Here is a 25,298-nt window from a genome sequence, read left to right as displayed (position 1 = left end):
CTCCAGGGCAACCATATATTCTCTTCTGCAGAAGGGGAGATTTCCTCCCCCCCCCGCCAGTTAGGGAAAAGCTCACCCTGCAGAGCAGGAAACAGAGAGAAACCAGCCTGCTCTGTGCAGCCCCCAAGACTTGGCTGGCCAGGGGAAGCTCTTCGTGATGAGGCAGAGGGCACAGCCAGCCCCCAGCTGCTGCCTTAAAAGAGCATCTCCCCCACCCCCACATCCCCAGCTGGGCAACTACCCACTCCCTACGGTGGAGAAACAGTGGAAATCTGGGGATCTTGAAATGCAAATTAGCCAAGACACGTGTGAAAAGGACTATTGGGAAATACGAACTGTCTAAGCAACAATTCAACCATTTTTATTTTGTCTTTAAAGTGCTTAAAACAGAAGAGTCAAAATTTTTATGAAACAAACATCATCAACTGCACTTAACACAAGAGCGCCCCCCCCTTCCATTCTTCCAGAGGCCACTCAGGACAAGGCAGAGCCTGTAATGGAGAAAAAGGTTCCCACGGGGAGGGGGGAGGGGTGGGACGTGGGGAGGCGTTATATGGCTATTGCCAGATGTGGGTGGGGGGGAACCACACTGGGAGCTTCTCCAAAGCAAAGGCAGGCAACATCCAACCCAGGTCTCCAAGACGGGCCCAGGTGGGTGGGGAACATTTGGGCCACTAAGGAGACGGCAGTCAAAGAGGCCGCTCACTGCAAGCTCAAGGGGGACAGGCACAAATCCCCCCATCGCAGCCAAGGACTACCAGCCCCCCCCCCAAAAGCTTCTTCTGGTGCCCTCTCATCATCATGTGCTCCCCCCCACCGTACTTAAAGGGCAAACAGTAAAAACATTTGGAAGAAACAGGATGAATGAAAATCTAGGGAGCCTCCTTGCCCAGCCATTTCCCAAGATGGGGGCAGGGGGCTTCCTTTCATTTGATTTCCCTCATGTTGTGGGCATCGGGGTTGCCTTGCTTCAGGCCTTCAGTAGTGCCCCCCCCACCCAGGCCTTCTTGGCAAGGGAGCCAGGAGGGCCACAGGAAGGCTTTCCAGAAGAGTTAAGCTACCAGGAAGGGCGTCCACCCTTGACACAAAGCTTCTAGGCAGCCAAGGGGACCGGTGGTCAATCCCCGTATTGCCTCCCCAGGAGCTAAGGCATTCCTCCAGACCTTTTAAGCCTCTACCTGCCTTAAAAGCAGCCTCTCCTTGCTGTGAGATTCCTGGGTGACGTCAGTAAATAAGGCGAGGGAGGGCCCCTCCTTACATGCAGGCCAGGTTCTGTGTGGGGGTGGGGTGTCAAAAGGCACATCTTGTCTTATTACCGCTTCAGGCAGATGCGCCCCTCCTTCCATTCGTGTGTAGGCCAAGTAGAAGATGGAGAAACAGGGCAGAGGAGAATGGTTTTGGCATGCACAGCCAGCCCTTGGTACTACTCTGGGGCAGGCAGAGCGCCCCCCGCCCTGAGATGACACGGAAAAGATCAGGCTGGTTCCGAGGTGCTGCGTGATGGCACCACCTTGAACACTGAACAAATCAGAGGAAGACACTAGTCCTCATGGAAGAAGGCAAAGCATAGGTCCCAGCTCTGTCCAATCAGGCGGCTTTTCCTGGGTCAGCCACCAGTGCCTTTCCCTTCGACTGCCCCCAATGCAAACCTCCCATTTCAGCCAAGGGGAAGGGGGGGCATAAGTGGGCGGCAAAGACTGCCTGACTGCAGTGTGGTCGAGGTGACAGAGTTCGCAAAGGGACAGGCCAGGAAGTTTGCAGGACCACTTCGCAGCCTGTGCCAAGAAGAGTCCGTAATGCCAAGATGTTTGGAGGTCCAGAGATCCCAGGCTGGGGCTGCGGGAGCAGGGTATCCTGAGGTGGGGGGTGCTGTCTGCGCCAAAGGAGGGGAACATTCAGCAGACCAAACCCAGGCAGGAAGGGAGGGGCGATAAGATTCCTGGTAGGGGGCTACTGGGTGGCCTTGGCCCGCTCCTCGAGAGGGATCTGCAGCAGGGTGGGTGACTGCTCCATGATGCGCACCAGCAGCCGGTCGATGTAGCCCTCCAGCTCCCGCACCTGCTCCTCCTTCTTGCCCAGCTCAGCCTCCCGTCGCAGCAGAAGTTGGAGCAGCTCTTCCCGCGTCAGGTGGTGGTACTTGGTGGGGGGGCTCTGCAGATACACAAGGGGGGGAGACAGATGGGGGCTGAAGAGCAGGGCCACAGAGGGTGAGCTTGTTGGGAAACCGCCCGATGGGCTGGGAGGAGGAGTCAAGCGAGGGCCTAGTTTGGAGTCCTCGCGCAGCCATGAGAGGCAGAAGCTTGACCTCCTCCAAGATCAAGAAGCCTCATCTGAACCTTCCCAGGGGGAGGAAAGCAGCCTGGGGAGATTCTTGTAACATAGGCAGTAGACAATAAAGTTAAGGGCTTTGATTATTCATTTGTGGCTCTGATTGCCTGATACAGCTCCCCTCGTCCCAGAGGGCTCATTTTCCCCCCAGTTTGGACTTTTTTTTAAAAAAAAATTTTTTTATTTATATGCCACCCTTCTCCAGAGACTCAGGGCGGCTTACAACGCGTTAAGCAATAGCCTTCATACTTTTGTATCTTTTATACAAAGTCAGCTTATTGCCCCCACAATCTGGGTCCTCAATTTACCTACCTTAGAAAGGATGGAAGGCTGAGTCAACCTTGAGCCTGGTGAGATTGGAACTTACAGTAATTGCAGACAGCTGGTGTTAATCACAATGCTATCAGTCTGCTGAGCCACCAGGATTGTCTTTGTCCCCCAGAATTCCCACCCCAGAAGGCTACTGGGCAGGGAGAGGGACCCTCCTCCTCCTGGCTGCCACTCAAGGGCAGTCCTCCTTTGACCCTCCTGACTCCACCCTCTCCCTGCACAGCTTTTCCGCCATGTCTGGGGCCCAGAATCTCAGTCCTTTGCCAAAGCCTAGAGACTGGGCAGAGATGCCCCTGGGAAGCTTGCAGGCCTTGTGAAAGGTACCAAGGGAGCCGAGCCCAGGGCTGACCCAGGAGCTCAAAAGATCTGGGGGTCACTGAAAAACTGCAGCAGGAAACTAGGCCAGGCCTCCTGGCAATGGGCCAGTGGGGCGGGAATCAGATGCCAGAGTTTGAACAATGAGTAGTTGCACCTGGCCAACAAACCCAGGTCGGGTGCAGGATGCCCCCTTCTGGCCTGGGCACAACGGATAGGAGAGAGGAACAACTGACGCTCCAAAGGTTCAGCAAGGAAGACGCACTCCTGGCATTCAGGAGCACGTCTGTCCTCGGCATCTCAGCCCCGTCCTCACCTGTTTCGGCTCCGTCTTCTCCAGCTGCACCACCGAGACTGCGAAGCTCCCACTGATGGTGGGCTTGGGGGTGAGCTGCTCCTGGTCAGTGGTCTGGCCAGGGCTCAGACTGGAAGCCTGGCGGGCCTTCTCCTTGTGTGGGCACTCTGGGACAGGCGTGCTTCTCATGGGCTTGACTGGGTGCGGACTGCAAGAAACCAGAGGTATCATTAGGCTCCCCTCTTGGATGGAGGGCTGAGAGAGAAACGTTGTCCCTGCTCAAAGCTGCAGAGAAACCCCCGCCAGGACCCGGAAGCTGTGGAAAGCTCCAAGTGCCAGGCCCAAGAACAAAAAACCACCTGAAAGCCACTTCTTTATTTGCTCACACTATGTAGACAGAATCTTGCCAGACTAAGCCTATACTCCTCTCACCCTAATGAAATACCCTGGGAGACTATAGGAAGTGTCTCTCCTGCGCCTTCCTCCTCCTCCAATCCACCTCCAGGCTGGGCTGCCTCTGGCCTGCCTCCCTCCATGGAATGGGCTCCCTCCTTCACTGTCGTCCATCAAGCCAACTCCCCCTCTGCAGTCGCCATCCTACACCTCAAGCAAGCAAATGAGGAGGGCTGGAAATCTCCCTTCTTCCTCAACCTTCCTCCTTCATCTCTGACCAACAAAGGAAATTTCCCAGAATGCCGTTTCTCTTCCAAAGGGCATGCCCTGTTTCTCTTCTCTTCCAAAGGGCATTCTTGGAAATCCTCAGCCCCCTCCAGAAGCGCTATACCTATTAAATGGCTGTCTGTTTGAAGGGTGGGGTGAACTCCAAATCCTCGTACCCTGCAGGCCCCACCAATCTCGGCCCGGCTCCTGGGCACACGTTGCAGACCCTCCTTCCTGAGGAGCTGAGCCAGACCCCGGAGCATCCTCCCTGGCCCACGTCAGCCCAGCCCCAACTGGGCTCCGGGGAATGCCCAAGTGGGCAGGCTGCATAGGCATCCTGGAGCCCCCTTTTAAGGCGGAGAGTTCCAGGGTTGCACAATCATCCCTACAATTTCTCTCTTGGCAGCCCACAGATGAGCCCCCCCCCAATCCCCACTTACTGCAGGCTGAGAGGTTTTTGTGCAGCACCAGCGCCACCTGCTGGCAGCTGCGCCAACCTCTTTCTGGAGATAATTCTAAACAGAGAAGGGATTTTAGCTCCCTCCAGGCAGCTGTGCTATGTCTGTTGCAGCAAATCTCAAAACAGTCTCGGGTCATCTTAAAAGATTAACATGTTAATTATGGCACAAATCCAAGAATGTTTTGAAAATTGTTCACAAATTATACTTAGAATATGGATATTAATTTGAAACATCTTTTGATTTTACAGCTTGGGCTGAAATCAGCATTTGGAATGCTTAAAATATCAATGTTGCTGGAAAACGATTTTGGAGGCTCACGAATCACCAGTTAATTTGTAAGTAAAACTTAAAAGAGTCTATTCAGCTGTACATGGCAAGTCTGCAATAACTCGACCCAGAATTGGACTATCCTGTTTAAATGGCAGAGATTTTAAAATATTGAATTAGTATTTTATGGTCTTAAGGTGCAATTAACATCACTAAATGATTTTATTTCTCATTTGTATTTGTAACCCTCCAGCAGATATGTAGGAAGGACAGTGTGAAATCTTTACAAATTGCAGGTGTAATATTTTAGGATTGACACTGACTGGAATGAAGAATGAGGTTTTAGTTTGTAGCACTGTGATTTTGGTTTGATACTCAAGATTTAAGGTGGAAGGATTGAATGATATTCTCAAAATCTGGAATCTATTAAACATGAAGAATTCAGAGTTTAGTATGCTAGGACTGCAGCTAAAAACAGTTTTATTCTCATAAAAACATTCTATCACACTTGATTTAAAACCCTGGATAGAAGAAATCTGTTAATTTCTTATACATTTCTTAAAACTAGCTTTCTATAAAACTGAACTTATTTTACATTTATTTCAACATATCTTTTTTCCAATTCATTTTTGTTTTATACTTTGTGGGTTTTTTAAGATTTTGAGATTGCTATTCTTCTTTCTATTTATATTAAGAATTATATTGTTTTAAAGAGGAAAAAAGAGCAACGTCCCAGCTGCAAATATCCAGGTGTGCATTGGATGGTAGCAAAGGGATGCCTAAATCTCTCTGCTGCCATTTGGTGTTCATCGGAATCTTTGCAACAACATATTTGGTAGCTCCAATCAAGAATCGGGCCCTTAAGACTGTCCAGCTTGGCAGACTGTCCATACCAAACTGCCAAACTGTCCATACCAGTCTGGAAGACCTGTGCCAACTCAGCCTCAAGAGCTGGAGAAGTCAGGGTATTTTGCTCAGCTGCAAACGCTTTCACTTCAGGGCTTCAGTACAGTTCCCCTGTACTGTTGTGCGAAGAACTGAAGAAGCTTCCTGGATCAGAAGCAAAATGTTTTCAAAGAAAAAACCAAGGAAGTCCCGTTTCCTTTTGGAAAAAGCACCTTTGGGACAACCGTGTCCTGGAGGATTGAGAATCTCCACAGACATTGACCATTTGGAACCTCTCTGAGGGCTTTCTGACCCTGGACACCCAGCCAAACTATTAAGGGGGCACAGAAATGCTCATCCCTGAGCAATAACTCAACCCCACGTTCACCACTGGAGGAGCGTTTTCAGAGTAACTGTGGGAGGAAGGTTGGCTCTAACCAAGGAGGAAGTGGAGGAATGGGCCCTTTGAGCTCCAACAGCTGCAAAGGTCAGTAGGCTGAATCTGGCCCCCAGGAAGAGAAGGGGTCAGAGGTCAGCAGCCATCACAGCCCCTGAGGTGCACCCTACTCCCTGCCTGAAAGCAATGGAATGCCTGCCGGGAGCCACCCAAGTGAACTGGCCGAGGAGACCTCTTCCGCCTGCCCAGCTAGCTGCCCACCTCCCTCCCTCCCTCCCTCCCTTGCCCGCCAAGCCTCTCCTCCCAGAGTGGACAGCCACGCCCTCCTTTTTCTTTCTCACCTTTGACCTCCACAGCTTTTCTGCTTCCCCACCCGCTACCCTCAAAGAAGAGCTGGGAGCAGGACCCCGTCCAGCTTCCGTCCCTATTATTGTCTTTCTTTTTCCCCTGTGTTGGATATCTTAAGGCCTCCCAGCCACCCAGAGTCACTGGTCAAGCAGTATAAACAGATTAAATAAACCAACACACGGGACATCCAGTGTTAGGGAAACTGACTCAGGCAGCACACATGCAAGAATTAAGGCTAACCAGCACCACCAGGAAGAGGGGCCTGAATTCCTAGCGCCCCCCCCCTTTTTACAGGCCGTGCAGGAAAGAGGCTTTGAACCGCAGCTGCTGGGAGGCAGGAGAGCCCCAGGCCAGAGAGCTGCCACCGCCCAGCATCCCAAGGGAACTGCTGCCCGTCCCTCTAGAGGCAGCCCGGCACTCCGGCCCCAACTAAAGGCTCCGTTGGATCCACTATGCAAGACTAATCCAGGAGAGATCCAGACTAGAACCAACAAAGTGAGAACAATTAACCAGTGGAACGACTTGCCTCCAGAAGTTGTGGATGCTCCGTCACTGGAGGCTTTTAAGAAGAAACTGGACAGCCATTTGTCTCAAGTCGTAGAGGGTTTCTGCTTGAATAGGAGGCTGAAGACCTCCCTTCCAACCCCATTATTCTGTTAAGAATAGCAGTGGATGTGAGACCCCAACTCCCCTCCCTTCGTCTGGCTGGGTAGCTCTTCCGGCCACAGAGGCTGTGCTGGGGGCAGGGGGAACACTCTGCACCCACTCAAGAGCCCTTCGGCCACTAGGACACCACAGCTGCACCCAGGTCACCGCTGGAGGCGCTGGGACTACAATCCCCAGGATCCTCAGTCTGCAGAGCAGCTGGCCTCCTGGGTTGAGAATTCGGAGCACCTGCAAGGGAAAAGGCCCTCTTCCGTGAGGGCTCCGGCCTCAAGCCCAATGCTGCAGGGGCCGCCCCAGCTGGCATTCCAGGCCCACAACTGTCCTGGCCTCGGGCACCATTCCTGCCAAAAATGCTGGTTATTTCAGCTCCCCTCTCACAAGCCTTCGAGGAGGCAGGGACCCCAAGATTTTCCACCTCTCCCCTGCCCCTGACCCCCGGGAAGTGGTGGCATTTACTATGGGGGGTGGGGTGGGGAGGAGAAGAGGGAACTGGCTTTGGCACATGAAAGCCTCCTGCCCGCCAGAGAGGAAGATGGCTGTGTTCAGCTGGGAGCCAGGCAGCCAACTCAAGCTAGAAATGGGGAGGCCAGAAATACAAACCCCAGAGGGACCCCAACACAGAGAGCAGCCTGGCTGAGCCAAAGGAATCGGCAGGGGGGCCAAGCAGAGATGGGAGGCAACAGCACTCTCCTGAGAAGTTGCACACACAGGCACAGACACCCGGCCACACACACGCCTGCACCCCTCCAGCCCCCCGCTGCTCACCTGGCCGTCTGCTGGCGTGGGGCGTCTTGAGCCGGCAGCATCTCCATGGGCAGGACCGAAGGGGCCGAGGCATCTGTGCTGGGGGGAGAGAGCAAGGGGGACGGGGGGGCCCTGGTCTGGCCGTCCGCTGCAGCCCCTGCACTAGTGGCTGGGGGCCCCAGGGGAGAAGGGAGGTGGCAGTCGGTGGGGCTTGGGGCGGGCTGGAAGGAAGGGGTGGAGGCGGCCAAGGGCCGGGGACAAGGCCGGCTGGGGGCCACCGGGAGCTCCACAGAGAAGCTGTGAGAACGGAGCTCCCTGGGAGGGCCGGTGGCTGCAGGAAACTCTCCCAGGCTGTGGGCATCAACAGTGGGGGAGAACGGAAGGACGGCAGCCTGGGCCCAGGGCACCTCTGCAGCAGGCAGGTCCACAAAGGGGTTCTTCTGTGGAGAGGGGGCGGCCCAGGGGGCAAAAGGGTTGCCTGGGGTCAGCACGGGATCCTCCCCCTTGCTCTTTGGCTCCCCCCTGCCCTCCTGCCAGAAAGAAGCCTTCCTGAAGTCCATCGCTTGGTCACTGGGCCCTCCTGAAGGGAGCTCCTGCTCGTGCCCCGGGTGCGAAGGGGCCAGCCCAGTGGCCACATCCTTCTGTCCTAGGCCGCATGGGCTCTCCAAGCTGGTGCTCCCTCCAAGCAGCCCCCGGTGCTCTTCCAAGGCAGACCAGAACAGCAGAGACGGGCTGGGCTCCACCTGTGGCTCAGGGGGGCTATGGGAAGCCTCGGGGGGCTGGGGAAATTTCTCTGAGTTCCACAATGAGGCCGAGCCGGGCAGCCCTGTCGGCCAGGCACCCTCGAGCCCCCAGGGGGCAAAGCTGGTCTCCCCATCCTGCCTGGGACTCTCAGGGACCCCCGAGAGGCCTAATCCGCCCAAGGACAGCTGGGAGGGGCAGGTGGAGAATGGCAGGGCCTCCGCACTGGGCCCCTCGTTCGCTGTGAAGATGGTTGCCCCTGAAGACTCCTCCTGGCCCCCCGGCTTGTCATCTTGCAGAGCCTCGTCCTCGGCAGCAGCCAGTGGGAGGCCCTCGGGGGCCCCAGAAACGCCTGCCCCAATTATCACTGCTGGTACCAGGGAGACGGCAGCCGCTGGAGGGGAATCAGCTGCCCCCACAGGAGGGAGGTGCGGAGGAGGCTCTGGGTCTGCCCCCCTCGGCCAGGGGCTCTCCGGCGTGCCCCAACCAGCCCCATTGGCTTCTTCGGTGAGCTGGAGAGGGGGGACCCTCCTGGCCGGCTTTGGAGGAGGGGTCCCTGCCCCCCTCGGCACCTCAGTCTCTGCTGGCACCCTTTGCTCCTCCTGGGCAGGGCCTCCGCCGGTCGGGGTGGCCTCCTCGACACCCACGTCCTCTTCCCTCTCGGGGTCCCACGGAAGCCAAGAGGGCTCACTGCTTTCAACTTGGGGGGCCGGCTGGCTTTGGGGCAATGTCTGTTGCTCTCGGCCCCAGTCCAGCTGCTCTGAGGAGGGGTCGGCCAAGGAAGGGATGGTCCGGTTACATGGGAAGCTCTCTGGTGTCCAGCTGAGCGCTTCTTCGGGCACATCTGGGGCAACAGGTATGGAGGAACCCAGCCGCCCCATATTCTGGGCACGGGCGGCTTCCCCTCGGAGGCTGCTTGTATTTGGGGCAGAGTTCCCTCCCTCCCCGAAGGTCCCCCTCGCGAGCAGGGCCCCCCCAGACCCACTCCAGGCCCGGCCTCTGTCCCCAAAGGCGCAGCTCAGCCAGCCCGGACTCTCCTGCGAGACCCTCTCAGGGCTGGGGGGCCCTTCCTCCTGCTGTGGGAGGAGACTAGTCGCCCCCCCTGGGGGCTCCGTGGTGGGAGGGGTTTCAGGCTCCGGAGCTGCTGGCTGGAAGCGGCTGGCAGCAAAGGCGTCAAAGCCATCGTCCCCTTCCACGGGTGGGCGTGCAGGAGCAGCAGCGGTAGCAGCGGGCAACGATGGCTGGAGGTGGCTGGCAGGTGGGGCTCGGGGCTCAGGCTGTGCTTCTCCGGCCTGGATGGAGGGAGGGAGGCCCTGATCCTCAGGAACCACCCTAGGGTCCTTGGCGAGCTCTGGAGTTGCAGGCAGGCCAGGCTGGGAACTAGGGAGAAAGCGAGCAGGGAAGCAAGTTTAGTATCTTGTCGACGAGGAGCTAGTCCTCAAGGATAGGCTTGACTGGGGCAGGGCTGGTGGAGGGGAATCTTGTGGGGGGGGGGGCAGAAAGGAAGGAGGGCTGCTTGGAGGCCAGAACAGAGGCGGCTTCCCGGGTGACCCTGGAAGTCACCCCAGGTGACTCTGACCCCTTGCACTGGTCACAATTCAGTGCCCCAAATGATTCAGGTCCACCAACAGCCACACACACACACACCCATGCAATACAAGACACCCACTGGTGCCTTCATGGAACCACAGCAACCAACCAGTCTTTGCAGAAGCCACAAAAATGGATAACTTAAAAGCAGCACAAAGCAGCAGAGATGGAAAAGAAGTGGGCTCCCCCTTCACGGTTGAGGGGGGAGGCAGGCTGGGCCTCCCCACACGACCTCTTGGATTTGACCTGCTCCAAGGACACAGCCGTCGGAGTCCCTCCCAGACTGCCTCCCAACGGGCTTTCCATGGGGGACTTGCCCCCAGCCTCTTTGACCTTGCCCACTCCCCACAGACTCCCCGTCCCAGGATGGCTTTAAATTCCCTCCCCCCCCCTCCGAAGAGTCCTCCTTTTCCTCCCTCAAAAGTAATAATGCTGCACTCTTTATTGGGGGTGGGAGACTGTGCGGGGACTCAGAGGGCTGCCTTCACTCTCCCTTGAAGCCCCCAACGCTGCTGTAGCTCCCCCATCCGTCCCCCTGATGTCCTCCAGTCATTCTGACAAGCTCAGGAAGTCGGAAAAAGTCACCTGGACAATGCCAGCCCCTTGCAGAGACTTTCTGCCCTTCCAGGAAATGAGCCCCTCTGACAGCAGAGAACACCCCCCCCCATCCCCTGGGACCTGGACGGGCAGAAGGCTGGTGGAGAGAACCACTGCCCAGCCCTTCTGCCAGATGAGCAGATTTCTCCCACCCTGGAACAGCATCTGGTGCCCGGACAGCCGGCCCTTTGCCCTCAGCACAGCTGCCCAGCTGCCCAAGAAGCTAGAAGGCTCAGGTCAAAGCCCAACCTTTGATGCCCCATCTCACGCCTTATGAATGCTTCAGCTTCTCCACAAGCTCACTTTGGACTCTGTGGAGGAGCCAGAGGAACAGGAAGCTGCAGAAATCAGCTCAGGCCCAAGAAACCTGATCTACACGGGGAGGTCCAATTTAACCGAGTTATGTGCTAAAAGCCTGGGCACAGAAATCTTCTCCAGCAATGGTCAGCGCCTGCTTGGAGTCAGGTAAGGGTCAATTTAAGGGAGGTTGGAGTTACTTCATTTGTGGCTACATACCAATTCTAGGCTGGTTCCCCTTTTCACTCCTCCCCCTGGCTCTGCCAGTCCTTCTCCTCCAGTCTTGGCCTTAATCCTTCCACAATTCTGAGCTGCTTACTTGTGCCATCTTCCAATCAGATGGTGGCTTTTCTGGCCCTTATAAACGTTCTTCAACGGGCACCCTGGTTGAGCTACCCTCTTATGCACCCTTTTTAACAACCACCCACAAGTTGTGATCTATAGTTAAAAGGCTTTGTGTAATCTACAACCACCACCCCCGAGTTAGGTAAAGTGAATCGGGGGGGGGGGGGGTTGTCTCCTTCAAAGGCACATCTGGAGCAAATGTGAGCACATGAGGGAAAACGCAAGTGGCATCTTTCTGGGCCATTGCCGTGTTTCGATACCTGATTCCAATTTGCAAGCAGCATTTCAACTGCATCACTTTGCAAAGAGAGGCTTAAAAACAGCTCAGCTGCTGTTTCAACAACGGCTGCAGCAGAATTTTTAAGAAATATTTTCTAAGCCCACTTAGGTCACTTCTGGCTCCATTTCAGCGGATAAACCTGTTGCTGAATTAGTGAGACGGGTGGCAAAGACATTTAATAAATAAATAAACCTTCATACACATTTTTAATTAGGGATTCCACCTCCCCCGCCCACACACACAGTCCTTCAAAATGGCCCAAGGTCTTCCTTTGCTGCTCTATTTTGATCTTTCACCACGTCCATCTTTGCAGAAAAGGTTCTCTTGACTTCTGAGATCTTCTTAAATAAAAATCTTGTCCTTGAGGTTCTTATGGAGCTGCAATTCCTGCCTTCTCCTTGCTGTCTGTGTAGCGCAGAGTTTAGCCAGGCAATTTTTCCTCTCGATTTCTTTTGCTTCCTTCAGCTTCTGTTTTTTTAACCTGTCAGCCGACCATCTTTCCACCTTATTTGCTTCGCAGCATTTTGGAGTATTTTTGCTCCATGACATCATTCCGGTTACTCATCAAGTCTAAGCCATTGCATCTATTTTTAGCTCTATCGCGTGATGATACGGAATACGGCTGAGGTCCCCCCTCGTGGGCCTGATCTCTGTGCTTCCTGTAGTTTGCGCTGCGAGGAGTCCTGCTTTCTGCTGGCCAGGCAGAACCTCTGACCTTCCCTGCACCGTCTCCAGGGAGGGCGCCCTGAGGAGGCTCTGAGGCTGGGCCTCCCGTCAATCCGGATTCTTTCTCTCTCCTCCTCTTGGAGCCCGGAAGCCAAACCTCCTTCTTCTTAATCCAGAAGTTTGTTCACTTCCAACTGTAGCGCTCCAGTCTCCTCTTTGATGAAAATGGCTCAGACCCGTTTACTCCCTTCCGCTTTGGTGGTTCAATCTAGAGACTCGGATCTACACAGGAACCCGGCAACCATTCTAAATTAGACTAGATCACCCTGGGGATGCCAATGGGAACCCAGCTCCAAAGAATCAAAGGCCCCGCCCCTGTGGTCACATGACCAAATTTCAGCAACTGATCTGCATTTACGACCATCTGCATTGTCCCATGGCCACCTGACTGTGTTTTACGACGTTTCTTCCAAAAAGCAGCATTTACATCCAGTTTTCAGCATGAACAGATTACGGTGAACAACCGGTTCACTTAATGACCCTGGTGTTTGCTTAATGACCACTGCAAAAAAAATTGTAAAATCAGGTCAGACACGTGAGTGACCTGCTTTATGACCGTCACAACTTTTGGCCATAATGGGAAGGCTCCAATACAGTTGTAGGTCATGGACTACCTGTGCGAATAAGGTCGGTTGGGCTCTGAATCGAGGTCATTGCTTTACCCCATTTAGTTAATGATGGCTACTCCGTTTCTTCTCCTCCTTTTCTTGACCACACAGGAGGATTGGCTGCTCTTCAGCTGTCACAGGAAGTCTCCATGCCGGATTCCCAGAGTATCAGCCTCCTGTTCTGGCCATGTCTGCTCTGGATGCCTCCCGCCATGACCCCCCTCCCTCTCCCACCTCATCCTAAGATGGTTTCGTCCTTTTGCCTCTGGTCACTTCAGTATCTGGGCAACGTTCCCACCTCAACCCAGCCGCCTTGGAAGCCCCGAAGCTGCTGCTGCCGCTCCTCCTCAGCTCCTCACTGGACCTCAGCTTTTCTCCAGGAGGTTCTTGGGGGCCACCTGACCAGGGCTTGGGGTCATCATCCAGGACCACATTGATGTGAATGTGGATGCCCACCTGGTGTCCTTGCTCAAATGGTAGGAACCGTTTCCAGTGGATTGTTGTTAGTCTCTACCACAATCTATGCAACTCAGCAAGGATGATGTTGGAATGAGGGACTCCTCTCTGGGACACGCAGGACCTTTCACTCCCACGTTACACTCCAAGGAAGCCCCAGATCAGACCCTGCAAAACCCAAAAGGGAGGCCCAGAGCTACACAGAGGCTGCTTAGAGGCTGAGATGCCAATGCCTCCATTTTAATCATGTTTTCCCAAAGTGACGTTTGGGAGCAGCTCCAGGGGCTCCTGAGGGGCCCCCAAAGTACCACAGTCCCATTTCAGTGGCCGCCATTTTCAGAGAGAGGTGGAAATGGTCTTTCAGTGCTGCCACAAAATGGACTCTTCCTCGCATAGGGGGCTCCTGGAGGGTACATGGGGGGCCAGGAAGCAAGCGAGGGAGGAGGGGAACCCCAGCGCTGCTGCGTCTCCTACTTGAAAGCCATTACAGCTGTTCAGGGGGCAATCCAGAGTGACTGGCTGAACTGGGACTCTGTTCTGTTCGTCATGAGCCTGACTGATGCAGCAAAAAATGGACTTCAGGTGCTTTTCATCTGTTTCCCCATCCCCCCCCCAGATCCCCCCAACCCCCCCAGTGCTCAGCAGGCTGAATCCCAGGAAAACACCACCAGCCCTTCCTTCCTTCTTCCAGCACAGATCTCCTCCTCCCTTTCACTGCCCCTTGTTCAAATTCGAAAGAGCCCCCGACTCAAATGTCCAGCTGCCCTAATGACAGAGCAGACCCCGTTACCATCAGGAACTGGCCAAGCGCAGACAGCCCAGTTCAGGCTGGGCTGAGGCAACGTCCTTGTGGGTCCAGCTCCCCCTCGGGCAGGGGTCTCAGAAGCAGCTGCCGTAGCCTTGCTCCAGGTGCCACCCTGGTTCATCTCCCACCTTGGCCTTCCTTTCCGCAGCCCCCATCCTGCCCAGCAGCTGGATTTATGCCAATCGGGCATTCCCAAGGCAGCCCTGGCACTGGGAAGGTTGGGAACCCCGCCCAAACTCAGTCAGTCACCCCAGGCTCTGCCACCCCCGCCTAGGCAGCTGCCTCTCCGGATGTGCCAGCCTCTATCCCGGGTGCAAAAGGTCAGCAACAGGGCTGGCTGGACCCAACCGCCTGAGAGCAGGGACTCTGGAGCCCAGAAGAGCCACTTCCAACTCAGCCCTCCCTGGCACCATGGCAACCCCTCTCCCAATCCCATGGCTCAGCCCCACAGATGCAGGCTCACCTGGGCTTTCGAACCGGCTCCCTGGGGTCTCTCAGACTGATCCGGCTGCCGCCACTGCAACTCCAAGGCGCCTCTTCCACTCCGGGTGCGGCCTCCAGACTCGGCTCGGGGCTCTGGCCGTTGCCCCTGGGGCTCCCACGATGGTCCCTCTCGTCCTCCGGGGGGAAAGCCAGGGGGGCGGCCATGGGAACGGGCTTGCTCTCGGCCTGCAGCCCCTCCTCCCTTCTGGCTCGGGCCCGCTGCTTGTTCAGGGCGATGGTCTTCACAGAGAGCTTGTCCTCTTCCTGCGCCGCCAAAATGGGGGGCGAGGGGATGAACCGGGGGAGGTCTTTCGGGGGTCCTTTCTGGAAACCGCTGGCAGGCCAGGGCGGCAGGTCCGGTTCGACAGCAGGCAGTCCGGCCCCCGAGCCCCCCTCCTGCTTGCTAGGATCGCTCTGGGCAGGAGGAAAGGGGGCCAGCGAGAGGAAGGAGGGCTTGGGGGTGGGCTCCTCGCAGTAAATGTGGCTCCCGTTGATACAGAGCGAGGACCCGGAGGAGGGGTCCTTTGGGGTCTTCAGGCCCTGCACGCTTTCTGGCAGCAGGTTGATCTGGCTCACCTCATCGCTGAAGGCCCTCTTGTGGGTCAGCTGGGGGGAGGGCAGAAAATCTCTTCCTGGGAGGGAGGGGAGGGGAGGGGAGGTGGGAAGAAAGGAAGAAAAAAGGAAGGAAGGAAAGAAAGACGGAAAGAAAGACGGAAAGACGGAAAGAAAGAAAGAAAGAAAGAAAGAAAGAAAGAAAGAAAGAAAGAAAGAAAGAAAGAAAGAAAGAAAGAAAGAAAGAAAGAAATGGTCAGCCTCCCAGCTGCTCTGCCCCACAGAGGCACAACAGAGGGGCAGCCCTTTGCTTTGAGGATAGCCTTTTCCAACTCACACATTTTATTGAAAATCAGGTTTTGTGACCCACATCTTACTCCTTTAATGAAAACTGTAGTTGGAAAAAGTGCTACCGGACTTATTTTGGTTGTTTTTCCCAAAACAGAATAATTCACCCAGCTTAGAAGTTGGCTGGGTTGTGAAATGACCCTTAATATGGAGGGGGGGGCTCCTTCCCAATGCCATGCCTCTTTTGAGGAGGACTTGCTCCAGAGGGGCCAAGAACTTCTCTCCTCTTATGGCCAGGCCTCCCAAAAATCCCTCAGAGGCAAAGCCCCCCCCTCCCCTGAGACCCAGAGGGGGCCGCTTGCCAGATGCAGGGTCATCCTAGAATCCTAGGGCCGGGGGGCGGGGGTGTTTTCCTAAGGCCACTTGGCATAGTCCCATCCCTGGCCGTCCTGTCCCGTCCCCCCCGCTTACTTACCGGCAGGGTCGGTAGAGAGGCTGCTGTGCCGGCTGGGCGAGGGCGCCCCCCCCTCGGTGCTGCCCAGAGCCCCCAGGCTGCTGGCGGAGGAGAGGGTGCTGGCGGAGCCCAGGGAGGTGCTGGAGCGGGTGAGGGAGGAGCGGCGCAGCTGGCTCTTGAAGAAGAAGCCCCCCCGGGCCTTGTCCTTGGGGGGCCCCGGGCGGAAGTCGTCATCCAGGGCCCCGCTACTGCTGGGCACAATGGCGGAGGAGGAGTCCAGGTCGTAGCTGTGCTTCCCCTTCATCTTGTCCCTCAGCCGCCGGAAGGGCGAGCGCGACTTCTCCTTGACCGACAGGTCGAACATGCTGGCCGTCAGGCTATGGCGCGTGAACTGCAGGCTCAACTGGATCTCACCCCGCTCCTTCTCCTTCTTGCCCGGCTTGGAGTGAAGCTTGTACCACCTGGGGGGACAGGAGGGAGGGCATCAACCCAGCGACCCCATGAGGGGCAGGGGACATCCTCACGATGCCCCTCTCCCAGCTGCCCTTCCCAAAAGCAGCCACCTGGCCCCAATGCTATCCAGCCCCTTGCCGGGAACATCTGGAAGCGGCAATTCCAGGGGCATCAGGTTGGGGAGTGCCCAGAGGGCGCCCTGCTCTCTGCCACCCTCTCCCAGCTTCTCTTCTTTGCACTTGCCCTGAGCAGGATTCGAATGGAGGGCCCTCTGCTCTGATCCGGCACGCTCCACCCCACGTAAACAGCCAGGCCAACTCCTCCTGGGCTGCCCTGGAAACCTTTGCCCCATCTCAGCAGGGCTCCCCTCAGGGCGGGGGTCTGCCTCCTTTTCACCAAGGAAAGCCAGCAGCTGCCTCATCCGCACACCTGGATGAGCTCACCTGCCTGGCTGCAACCTACCACGCTCCCCCCAATGACAATGTGCAAAAGGTCCGCTCTAGCTAAGCTCTGTGCCCCCCACCCCTGCACCTTCCCCTAGGAGATGGCAGAGACCCTGCCGGGTCTCACCTTTGCCTGCATGCCAATTGTCATAAAATGGGCCCTCTGTGCCCATGAAACAGATGCCAACGAACTGGATGCCATGGTATCCTGGAATGGCCATATGGGCGGCAGCAGGAACCCCGGAGGGGACAGGGGATCAGGAGGGACCCTCCCCTGTTTCTCGAGCGGTAAAGAGGACGGGGGATGGGGAGAGAAATGGACTTTCAGACTTGCAAGGCCCTGTTAATATAATCTTACAATAAAGCAGCTTGTAAGGCTGAAGTCTGAACGTCCCTTTCTCCTCCCCCTCCCTTTTACAGCCCCCAAACTAGGGAGGGTCTCTACTGTGCTTCCGGCCCTGCCCAGATTCCTGCCGAGGGCCGAGTGGCTCCAGTGTTTGCTGGATGTCTCCCTACACCCTACGGTGGGCCGTGGCCCCTTTGCGACCCATGGACTTCACTCCCAGAATCCCTGAGCCAGAAAAATTGCTGAGCAAGCCATTCTTTCCACAAGGGGATAAGAAAGACCCAAGACAAACTATACTAAATGACCCCCCAGCTTAGCAAAGGAAGGGTGAAAGGAGGCAGCCAGGCGCTTCCCTATTGCTGCCCTGGTGAAGGAGACAACTCGGCCTCCCGCTCTGCTCTTCTTCCTCATGCAAAGCGCCAGCATGAAGGTTGGCCCAGGAGCTCACAGGAGCTTCCAGAAGGCAGAGCTGGAAGGGCCCACCGGCCCACCTGGTCCTTAACCAGATCTTGACCCCCCCCCTTCAAGCAAAGCAGGACACAACTGCAGCCGCCCTTGACCTCCCCCCCCAGATGTGTTGGGGCTTCCAGGAACCGAGGGAGGGAATCCCGACTCTGCTACTCAGCCCCAAGGAAGCTGAGCCCACTGCCTTGGGGGAGGGGGAGGGGGAGGGGATTGATTTGGTCAATTTAGTCGCCCATCTCGACAAGGACTCTGGGAAGTGAACCGTCTCTCAAATCATACGAGAACAGGAGACGCCATTACGATCGTAACTACAAGAACCTAAATGCCAAGAAAGCAGCAGCCAAGGGGAAGGTAGCAGTCACTGCCACAGGCAGGAGCCGGGCCCCTCCGCACATTCAGCGCCCCAGGCCCAGAGCCAGGTCTTTAGGGCCTTACGAAGGGCCAGCAGGAGGGTTGGGGCCATCCTCATCTCCAGGGGGAGACTATGCCAGAGGATGGGCACCAGAGCAGAAAAGGCCCATCTCCCAGGCAACCAGCAATCCCTGGCTGAAGGGACCTGAGCCAGACCGGGCAGGATGGGCAGAAACGAGTGGGAACCAAGGCCGCTGGCGGAGTGTCCCACGCGTTGAAAAGAGACGCCATTAACCACCACCGCAGCCGAGTTCTGCGCCAGTTGAAGCTCCCAGATGCTCTTCAAGGGCAACCCCAGGTAGTCGCCCTTGAAATTTGCTTCTTTATATTTGCATAAATTGTTGCTTGCTCTTCTACCTCATGTTTTCTAAGGCAGCAGAGATGGGAAAAGTTCTCTAAAAGATTGAGCTGGGAGACTGCAGGCCAAGAAGAGAGGGAGGGAGGGAGGGAGGGAGGGGAGGAAGGAAGGAAGGCCCCATCCCTTTCCCAGCCCCAAGGCCAAGGGGCTTTTCCTCCCAGGCAGCCTGCAGGCCTCCTATCTGCACTTGGCAATATAGCCCAGTTTCCTCAGCTCTTCCCTGCCAGCCCATATCCAGAGAAATGTTTATTTGGAGAAGCTTCGGGGAAGGTGGGGAAGCACTTCGGAGCACATGACTCAGTGGAGGCCCGTCAACATCACACTTTTTCCAAAATACCCGGCCCACAGCGAAGGAGGAAACCGATCCACAGCAATCCAGCCTGGGGTTGTTGCAAACACTCTGGAGAGGCCTTTCTCCGAAGCCCAGGCAGAGCCGCCCTGGCACGGATTCGCTACTCCGTTTGCTAGAACATCTGGCTGGCCAGCATCACTGGGACAGGCAGCCGGCTTCAGGACTCTGCTCACCCTGTGCAAAAGGGCCCGAGAAAAAGGCTGCAAGGACAAGTCAAGGGCCCCCACAGATCTGGGTCTCAAACGGCCCTCCCTACCTGGCAAAAAATCCGCCTGCAATCTCCAGCTTCTGTGCTCCATTCCTTCTAGGAATGGGACTGCTGGCTCAGCCACTGAAAAGCAAGCCACCCCCCACCCACCCCCGTCAGCCCAGAAGGGGCTCAGATGAAGATGCTTGGGCCGAGGCTGCCAAGAGCCCACAACCCTTCCCACAACTTCTCACAGGTCTGCAAATCACTTCCCCAATAGGCTACTGTGCAAGGCAGAAGTGGGGGGCCCTGCCTCAGTGACAGGAAAGACCCCCGTTCCCTCTGGGGTTCCAACCTTCACTCCTTCTGACTGCTACTCTTCTCCCTGGCATCCCAAGTGGGCTGCCTGCCTTGGAGGCTTTGCCCAGGGGTGCCCAGGAGAGGTGGCAGCAGAGAGCTCCCTCCCAGCTCAGACTTTTCTCTTCTTGCCAGTGGGGTACCAGCCAGGCAGGCAATGGGTGCCATAGGCATTAAAGCAAGCAAAAGCCAACCGTTCTACTCTCAGAGGGCAACACCTCTGCATCACAAAATTTGGACATGAGTTATTCCGGAATTCCCAGACCCCTCTTGGGGGACACCCCTGCCCAAGGTTTAGTTTGAGTTAGCCCTCTTCTTTGTTACTCCTCAGCTCCCACAGAACCAGCCCTCCCCCATTCCCAGTATGTACTGACTGCCATGGTCCAACGTGTCTCCCAGTGACTTACAATATTCCAATTGAAACCAAAGTCAATAAATAAACACAAATTTCAGCAAAACAGCAGCAAAACCCAAGTCTATGCATTCATTCCTGGGAGTCTCAACTCCGGCAACCTCGTGAAAGACTAAAAACTCCACAAAGCAATTCTAAAAGTGCCACTTTATTTCCCAAGCGCTTTTCTGGGGAAGGGGCCCTGACTGAAAAGCACCAGTTTGGGGGCTCTCCCCAGACGGGGGGGGGGCTGTGAGATAGCTGGTTATATAAATTAGATAAATGATGAATAAAACTCCTCAGGTCTCAATCTTTCCCCAGAAACAGATCAGCAGGCAGAACAGAATAAGAGAGTTGGAAGATCTTCTATCTAGTCCAAGCCCTGCTCAAGCAGGAAACCCTATAACATTTCAGACAAGTGGCTGTCCAGTCTCTTCTTGAAAGCCTCCAGTGTTGGAGCACCCAGAACTTCTGGAGGCAAGTCATTCCATTGGTTGATTATTCTAATGGTCAGGAAATTCCTCCTTAGCTCCAGGTTGCTTCTCTCCTTGATTGGTTTCCATCCGCTGCTTCTTCTCCTGCCTTGGAAAACAGGTCGGCCCCTTGACATTCCTGCCCCTCTCATTTGCACAGAAAGTCCAGGTCAGCAAAGACCGTGCGTAATTGCAGGCCTATTGGGAAGCCTGGCTCCCACTGATTAGGGTTCTCCTCCTGTCCTCTCCCCCAGCCTAGGCCAAGGCCATCCTTCCCCAACTGGCATCCTCAGAAGCCACAATCCAACCAACTTGGGGAGTAGAAGGCTGCAGATCATCGTGATGACACAAGACCCTCCTTCCATCCAGGGGCCCACACCCACCAAGGCTGTGACGCATTCAGAGTTGAGAAAGGCAACTGATAGGTAGGTGTTCAATTTGGATGAAGAGAAGTTTGCGGGGGGGGGGGGGCTGACAGCTGTCTTCAAACACCTGAGGGGGCATGACGTTGTAGAGAGTTTGGACATACAGAATTCTCCCTCACTCCAGAGGGGAAGACCTGAACTCACAGGAAGGAAGGAAGGAAGGAAGGAAGGAAGGAAGGAAGGAAGGAAGGAAGGAAGGAAGGAAGGAAGGAAGGAAGGAAGGAAGGAAGGACACCTGGTCAGGAAGAGGAACCCAATTAAAGCCTGGCATGGCTTCTTCTCCTTTACTGAAAGTTTTCCTACAGAGGCTGGACAGCCAACAAGCAGGGCTGGTGCAGTGAATGCTGCTGGATGCAAGGAGTGATGCTTGATGACCTCTTAGGTCCTTTCCAACTCTGGCTCCTAAGAACAACGGGTGTGTTTCAGGAAATGCATGAATTCTGAGAGGGAGAGACCCTCTCCAAGAGGGCTGAGAGCAACCTTGGCAGGCTTTCAAGATTCCCCACAATAATAAAATTGCATTCCTGGAATCGGGGCCGCGCCTGTTTCCCTACCTGGCTCACCCCAAGAGCAGACACGGGGTGTACTTCACTCTAACAGATCGCCAGAGCAACTCAAAAGGATCCAAAAGACAGATTGCAACACTGCCAGGTGATGGGAAGCAAAGGAGGATAGTGGGCACCACCAAGCCACCTCCCAAAGATAAGAGGGCCGGGCCTGAGGGCTTCAGGGAGAGGGGGAAGGCCCAAGACCTCCAGCGTTTCATCCTTCAGGCTCTGCTCAGCCATAAAGTCCAAAGAAAGGACCTCGATGTTTGGACCTGCAAGCCAACGAGGGCTGCATTCCAAATCTGGCAGGGCAGGCTGCCCCAGAGATCCTCTCGGTGAAGCAGCTCGGTTGTGTTGCCTTCTCGCCTCCACTCTATTAGCTTTGAATCTCCTGGCCTTCTGGAAGGCTGTGGCTTTTAGCATGTGAAGTGGCCTGGTCTAGGTTAGATGTCACCCAGGCTTGTACTTGCCTCTTGTAAATTGTTATGGAGTTCTGCATTTTTATCTTTGTTACCCAGGTTATCCCTATAAGTAAAGAGCTCTCCTATTCTGGTTTTAGATGAATTCCTGGCATTCCCAGAAAGTATGGCAGCTTTACAGGAATTCTGGCTTAGGCCACTCTGAGAACCTTAGTTTTATTTTCCCAGGGTTCTGCAGAAAAGGTGGCCTGGGATGTCCAACACTCACAACTAATGAAAGGGAAGGCTGGTGTCCGCTGATGGCAGAGGCTCTCCTGCGTTGTGGACAGTGGCCATTCCCAAGCCGGCCAACGAGCCATAATTAGTGCTAGATTTCAACACAGCCAGGAAACCTTCCACCCGCAGCTCTTGCAGGCTTGCAACGACCCACAGCCCTTTGCACCAGGTTCAGCTTGCAGCTGTCCATGCTGGGCAGCAGCTGGTGAGAGAAGGGGAAATTGCACCATCTCGCTCGGAAGCAACGCAGGCCCTGAAACCGACCAGAGGAAGGAACCCTGCCTGTCAGACGGCCTTCTTCCACACCCCAAAAGGAGTGTGTGGCTTCTCTGAATTCAGATGGACACATTCTGCGGGTCACCATCCGGATTCCAAAAGCTCTGAAGTTTGGGAGGGTCCTGGATGCTGAGCTTGGTTGAGCCCTTCATTCCAGCTCTGAGCTACAAATACTCTTCTTTATCAGCACCCTGAAGCTTGTTTCCAGCAAGGCTCTTCAGGTCCCGAAATACAAGGGAAGAACGTCCAGCATCAGGAGCCACGTTTGCTTCTATCAGGACCAAGTCTTCTCTGCCTCCATGGCTGAAGCCCCCACTTTCTGCATGAGGAGCCTTTCCTTGCCCAGGCGCAGCGCTTGCCATCCTTCCTCTTGGGGCCGAGCCCCCCCCCAGCCCCCTTTCATTTCATTCTTGATGCCTGTGAATTGCGATGCCCAGAAGTCCATCAGGTGAGATGCACCAAGTGGTCGCAAGGAGCACCCGGTTTTCTTGTGATCTGCCCAACTTTCTTTGGAGACTTCATAAGAAGTTGCAGAAATGGCTTCTTCCACTCCAACACTCCTTTTTGGAGGTTAGTCCTAGTGTTAAGCTAAATTTAGCTCCTTGAAATTATTTTCTTATTATCCCAGAGAAACAACCTCGTCCTTCTTCCAACACAACTTTGGCTGCTTCTTAATTTTTATTTATTTTTTTTGGCTTTAATTTATATGCCGCCCTTCTCTGGAGACTCAGGGTGGCTTACAATGCGTTAAGCAATAGCCTTCATACTTTTGTACATTTATACAAAGTCAGCTTATTGCCCCCACAATCTGGGTCCTCATTTCTGGTAGATTCATCTCACAATGCCTGAAAATGCGGACACACACTCAGGCCCATCCACAGATGGCAGGAGGTGCCGCTTCCTGCGGCTCCTGCAGGCACAGACCGATTGTAGAGGTGGTCATGGCCACAGACGGATTGTGCCAGGGGAGGCCCAGAGGTGGCTGGAGAACAAACAGTCAGCCTTATCTCAAGCGAACAGCCCCAAGTTCACACAATTGTGTGACATTTGGAGCAATTGCCTGTGATGAAAGTGGCCTGCACTGAAGCAGGGAGGAGGAGGAGCTTCTGGGCCAGGGGGCACCCAAGGAGACAAAGGAGGGGGGGGCAGGGAGTTTTCTATGGGACAAGCCAGGGTGTCACCCTAATTGATGCTCTGCACCCAGGCAGGAAGAAAGCCCTGGCAGTGCCAGCAGCAGCAGCAGCAGCAGCCCAGCCACCCGCTCAGCCCTCCCTGCAGGCCCCCAAAACGTTCCCTTCTGCAATATTGCACTTCCTTTCCACTCAATGTGAAACATTTAAGGCAACCAGTGACCAAACAATTTAGCTATTCAAAACCACAGAACAAAAACACAACCTGGGCCAAAGTCAGCCCACGACACACCCTGGGGGCAGCTGGTTGGCTCCCTGGCTGTAACAACAGGGGCCTTCAGCAAGGCCAGGTCAACAAGGCTGAGGGCCGCGGACGGAAAGGCCGGTCCTCCCAGCGAGCGCCCAGTGCCCTCCAGCAGGGACTGGTCAACTCCCCGACCCCTCCCCTGGAATCTGGCCGGGAGGAGGAACCCCACAAGGCGGCTCTCCCACCCTGGCATCCCAAGCTGCAAAGCCCCCTCCCAAGAGGCCCCAGCTGGACACCTGCAGAATGCAATGGAAACTTCTGGGGCAGAACCAACCAGCCAAGCGGGCTGGGTTTTAGTATCGGCTGCTGAAAGTCATCTTCCCACAACCGGCCTTCGATTCCACCTTGGGCAATGCTGCTGCCTGGGGACTATGGGAGTTGAAGTCCAGCCTGTCTGGGGGTCACCAGAAGGGGGAAGTGAGGAGCAATCTGTACAGCTTCACCAAATGGACCGGATGGAAAGGAATGCCGTCTCTGCCGGCCAAGGGCGGGGGGGGGGGTTGCAGGAGCATCTGTCTTTCTGGGAGACCTGGGCACGGCTCTTTCAATGACCAGCCCAGAGGCTGGGGAGACTGGGAGAGATGCAGCAGCCCTGGTCCTTCATAAGCCTCCCTGCCTGAAACCTGCCAGGAACCAGGGTTAAGAGGGAGTTTGCCAAGCCAGCCAGCCAGCCGAGGAACCTGGTTGCTCCAGGGCCCCCACAGACCATGTGAACCCGCACTCTCTCAGGGCAAACAGTGCCAGCCACCCTCCACAGGAGGCCACCATCCCTCAGAGAGCCAGGCCCTCAGATTCTCCGTCCCAGATGGGTGTTTCCCATTCCACAGTGGGGCTAGCCAAAGATTCTGCCAAGGGACCCCAGGCACGCGGGCTCCAGGGCCACCCTTTGGAAGGCCCCCCAGAGAGGGTCTCCTTTGCAAACCAGCTGCTCCTGGACCTCTTGGGGCACCAGCGGCTGAGTGGGCAGCCCTCCGGAGGGGGCAAAACAACCTGCAAGTCTTGCCCCAGGTGTGCCCAACATCTGGGAAAACGGACTTGGGGTCAAGGTTGCCCTGGGGAGGGGCTGGCCTGCCTTCTGCACCTCCGTCCTCCCCAAACGTCCAGACCGGAATGCCAGGAGTGCCAGCAGTGCCCCCCTGCACAGAATGGGCAAAGAGCCTCCCGGAAGACCAGGGGCGCCCCCGCCCGATGCTTTCCCCGGGAGTGACTCGGCGTTTCGGGAGCCCCGCGCGCCACTCACCGGTCGGGGTGGGAGCGGCCGTCCTGCAGCAGCGCGGCCAGCGGGAGGGCGGCGCGGCCCAGGAAGCGGTCGGGGCCCACCAGCGCTCGCTGCCAGACCACCAGCTGCAGCAGCTGCGGGTCGGGCTCCGGCGGCGGGGCCGGGCGCGGGCCGGGCGGCGGCGGCGGCGGCAGCTCCAGCGCGCACTGCTCGGCCCAGCGCGGACAGCCGCCCTTCTGCGCGGCCACGGCGGTGCGGTGCTTCTGCCGGCCCAGCTGCAGCGCCACGAAGGCGGCGTCGCCCGGGCCCCCCTTGGCCCGCAGCCCCCGCGCCTGCCCCACCGCCACCTGCACGTGGCTCGGCAGCCAGGACGGCGCCGCCGCCGGAGGCTCCTCGCTCGCCCGAGGCAGGCTCATCCCGGGACGGCTGGGGGGGGGGGGGGGCTCCTGCGGCAAAGTTTCTCCGGCTCCCGCGGGCGGCGGCGGGCGAGGCGGGCGGAGGAGCGGCAGGCGCGGCGGTGCTGCAGCTGCAGTCGGCTGGCCCC

The 25,298-nt window shown here is 56.3% G+C and overlaps 1 protein-coding gene across 2 annotated transcripts; it reads right to left on the bottom strand.

Annotated features, from left to right (window-relative positions):
- Nucleotides 1-340: 340 nt before the first annotated feature.
- RAB11FIP5 (RAB11 family interacting protein 5) lies at nucleotides 341-25,298 on the bottom strand. 2 transcript variants are annotated; one of them, XM_034426028.3, is made up of 6 exons: nucleotides 24,776-25,283; nucleotides 15,940-16,379; nucleotides 14,605-15,256; nucleotides 7,718-9,817; nucleotides 3,290-3,476; nucleotides 341-2,151 (listed from the first exon to the last, which is right to left on the bottom strand). In XM_034426028.3, exons 1-6 carry the CDS (start codon nucleotides 25,168-25,170, stop codon nucleotides 1,951-1,953), a joined length of 3,975 nt encoding a protein of 1,324 aa, XP_034281919.3. In that variant the 5' UTR covers nucleotides 25,171-25,283; the 3' UTR covers nucleotides 341-1,950. The 2 variants fall into 2 exon arrangements, with proteins under 2 accessions (XP_034281919.3, XP_087731483.1); XM_087875357.1 differs by lacking the exon at nucleotides 7,718-9,817 and having other exon boundaries at nucleotides 24,776-25,298.

This window comes from Pantherophis guttatus, chromosome 8, assembly GCF_059756535.1.
Source record: "Pantherophis guttatus breed Tessera chromosome 8, ASM5975653v1, whole genome shotgun sequence".
NCBI lineage: Eukaryota > Metazoa > Chordata > Lepidosauria > Squamata > Colubridae > Pantherophis > Pantherophis guttatus.
This window is presented reverse-complemented; position numbering and strand designations above follow the sequence as displayed.

Coding starts and splice junctions, on each gene's coding strand:
- RAB11FIP5 (XM_034426028.3), bottom strand. CDS start 25,170: ATGAGCCTGCCTCGGGCGAGCGAGGAGCCTCCGGCGGCGGCGCCGTCC. Junction 16,380..24,775: donor GGCCGCTCCCACCCCGACCG/GTGAGTGGCGCG, acceptor CTGTCCCCCCAG/GTGGTACAAGCTTCACTCCA. Junction 3,477..7,717: donor CCACGCCAGCAGACGGCCAG/GTGAGCAGCGGG, acceptor GGTTTCTTGCAG/TCCGCACCCAGTCAAGCCCA.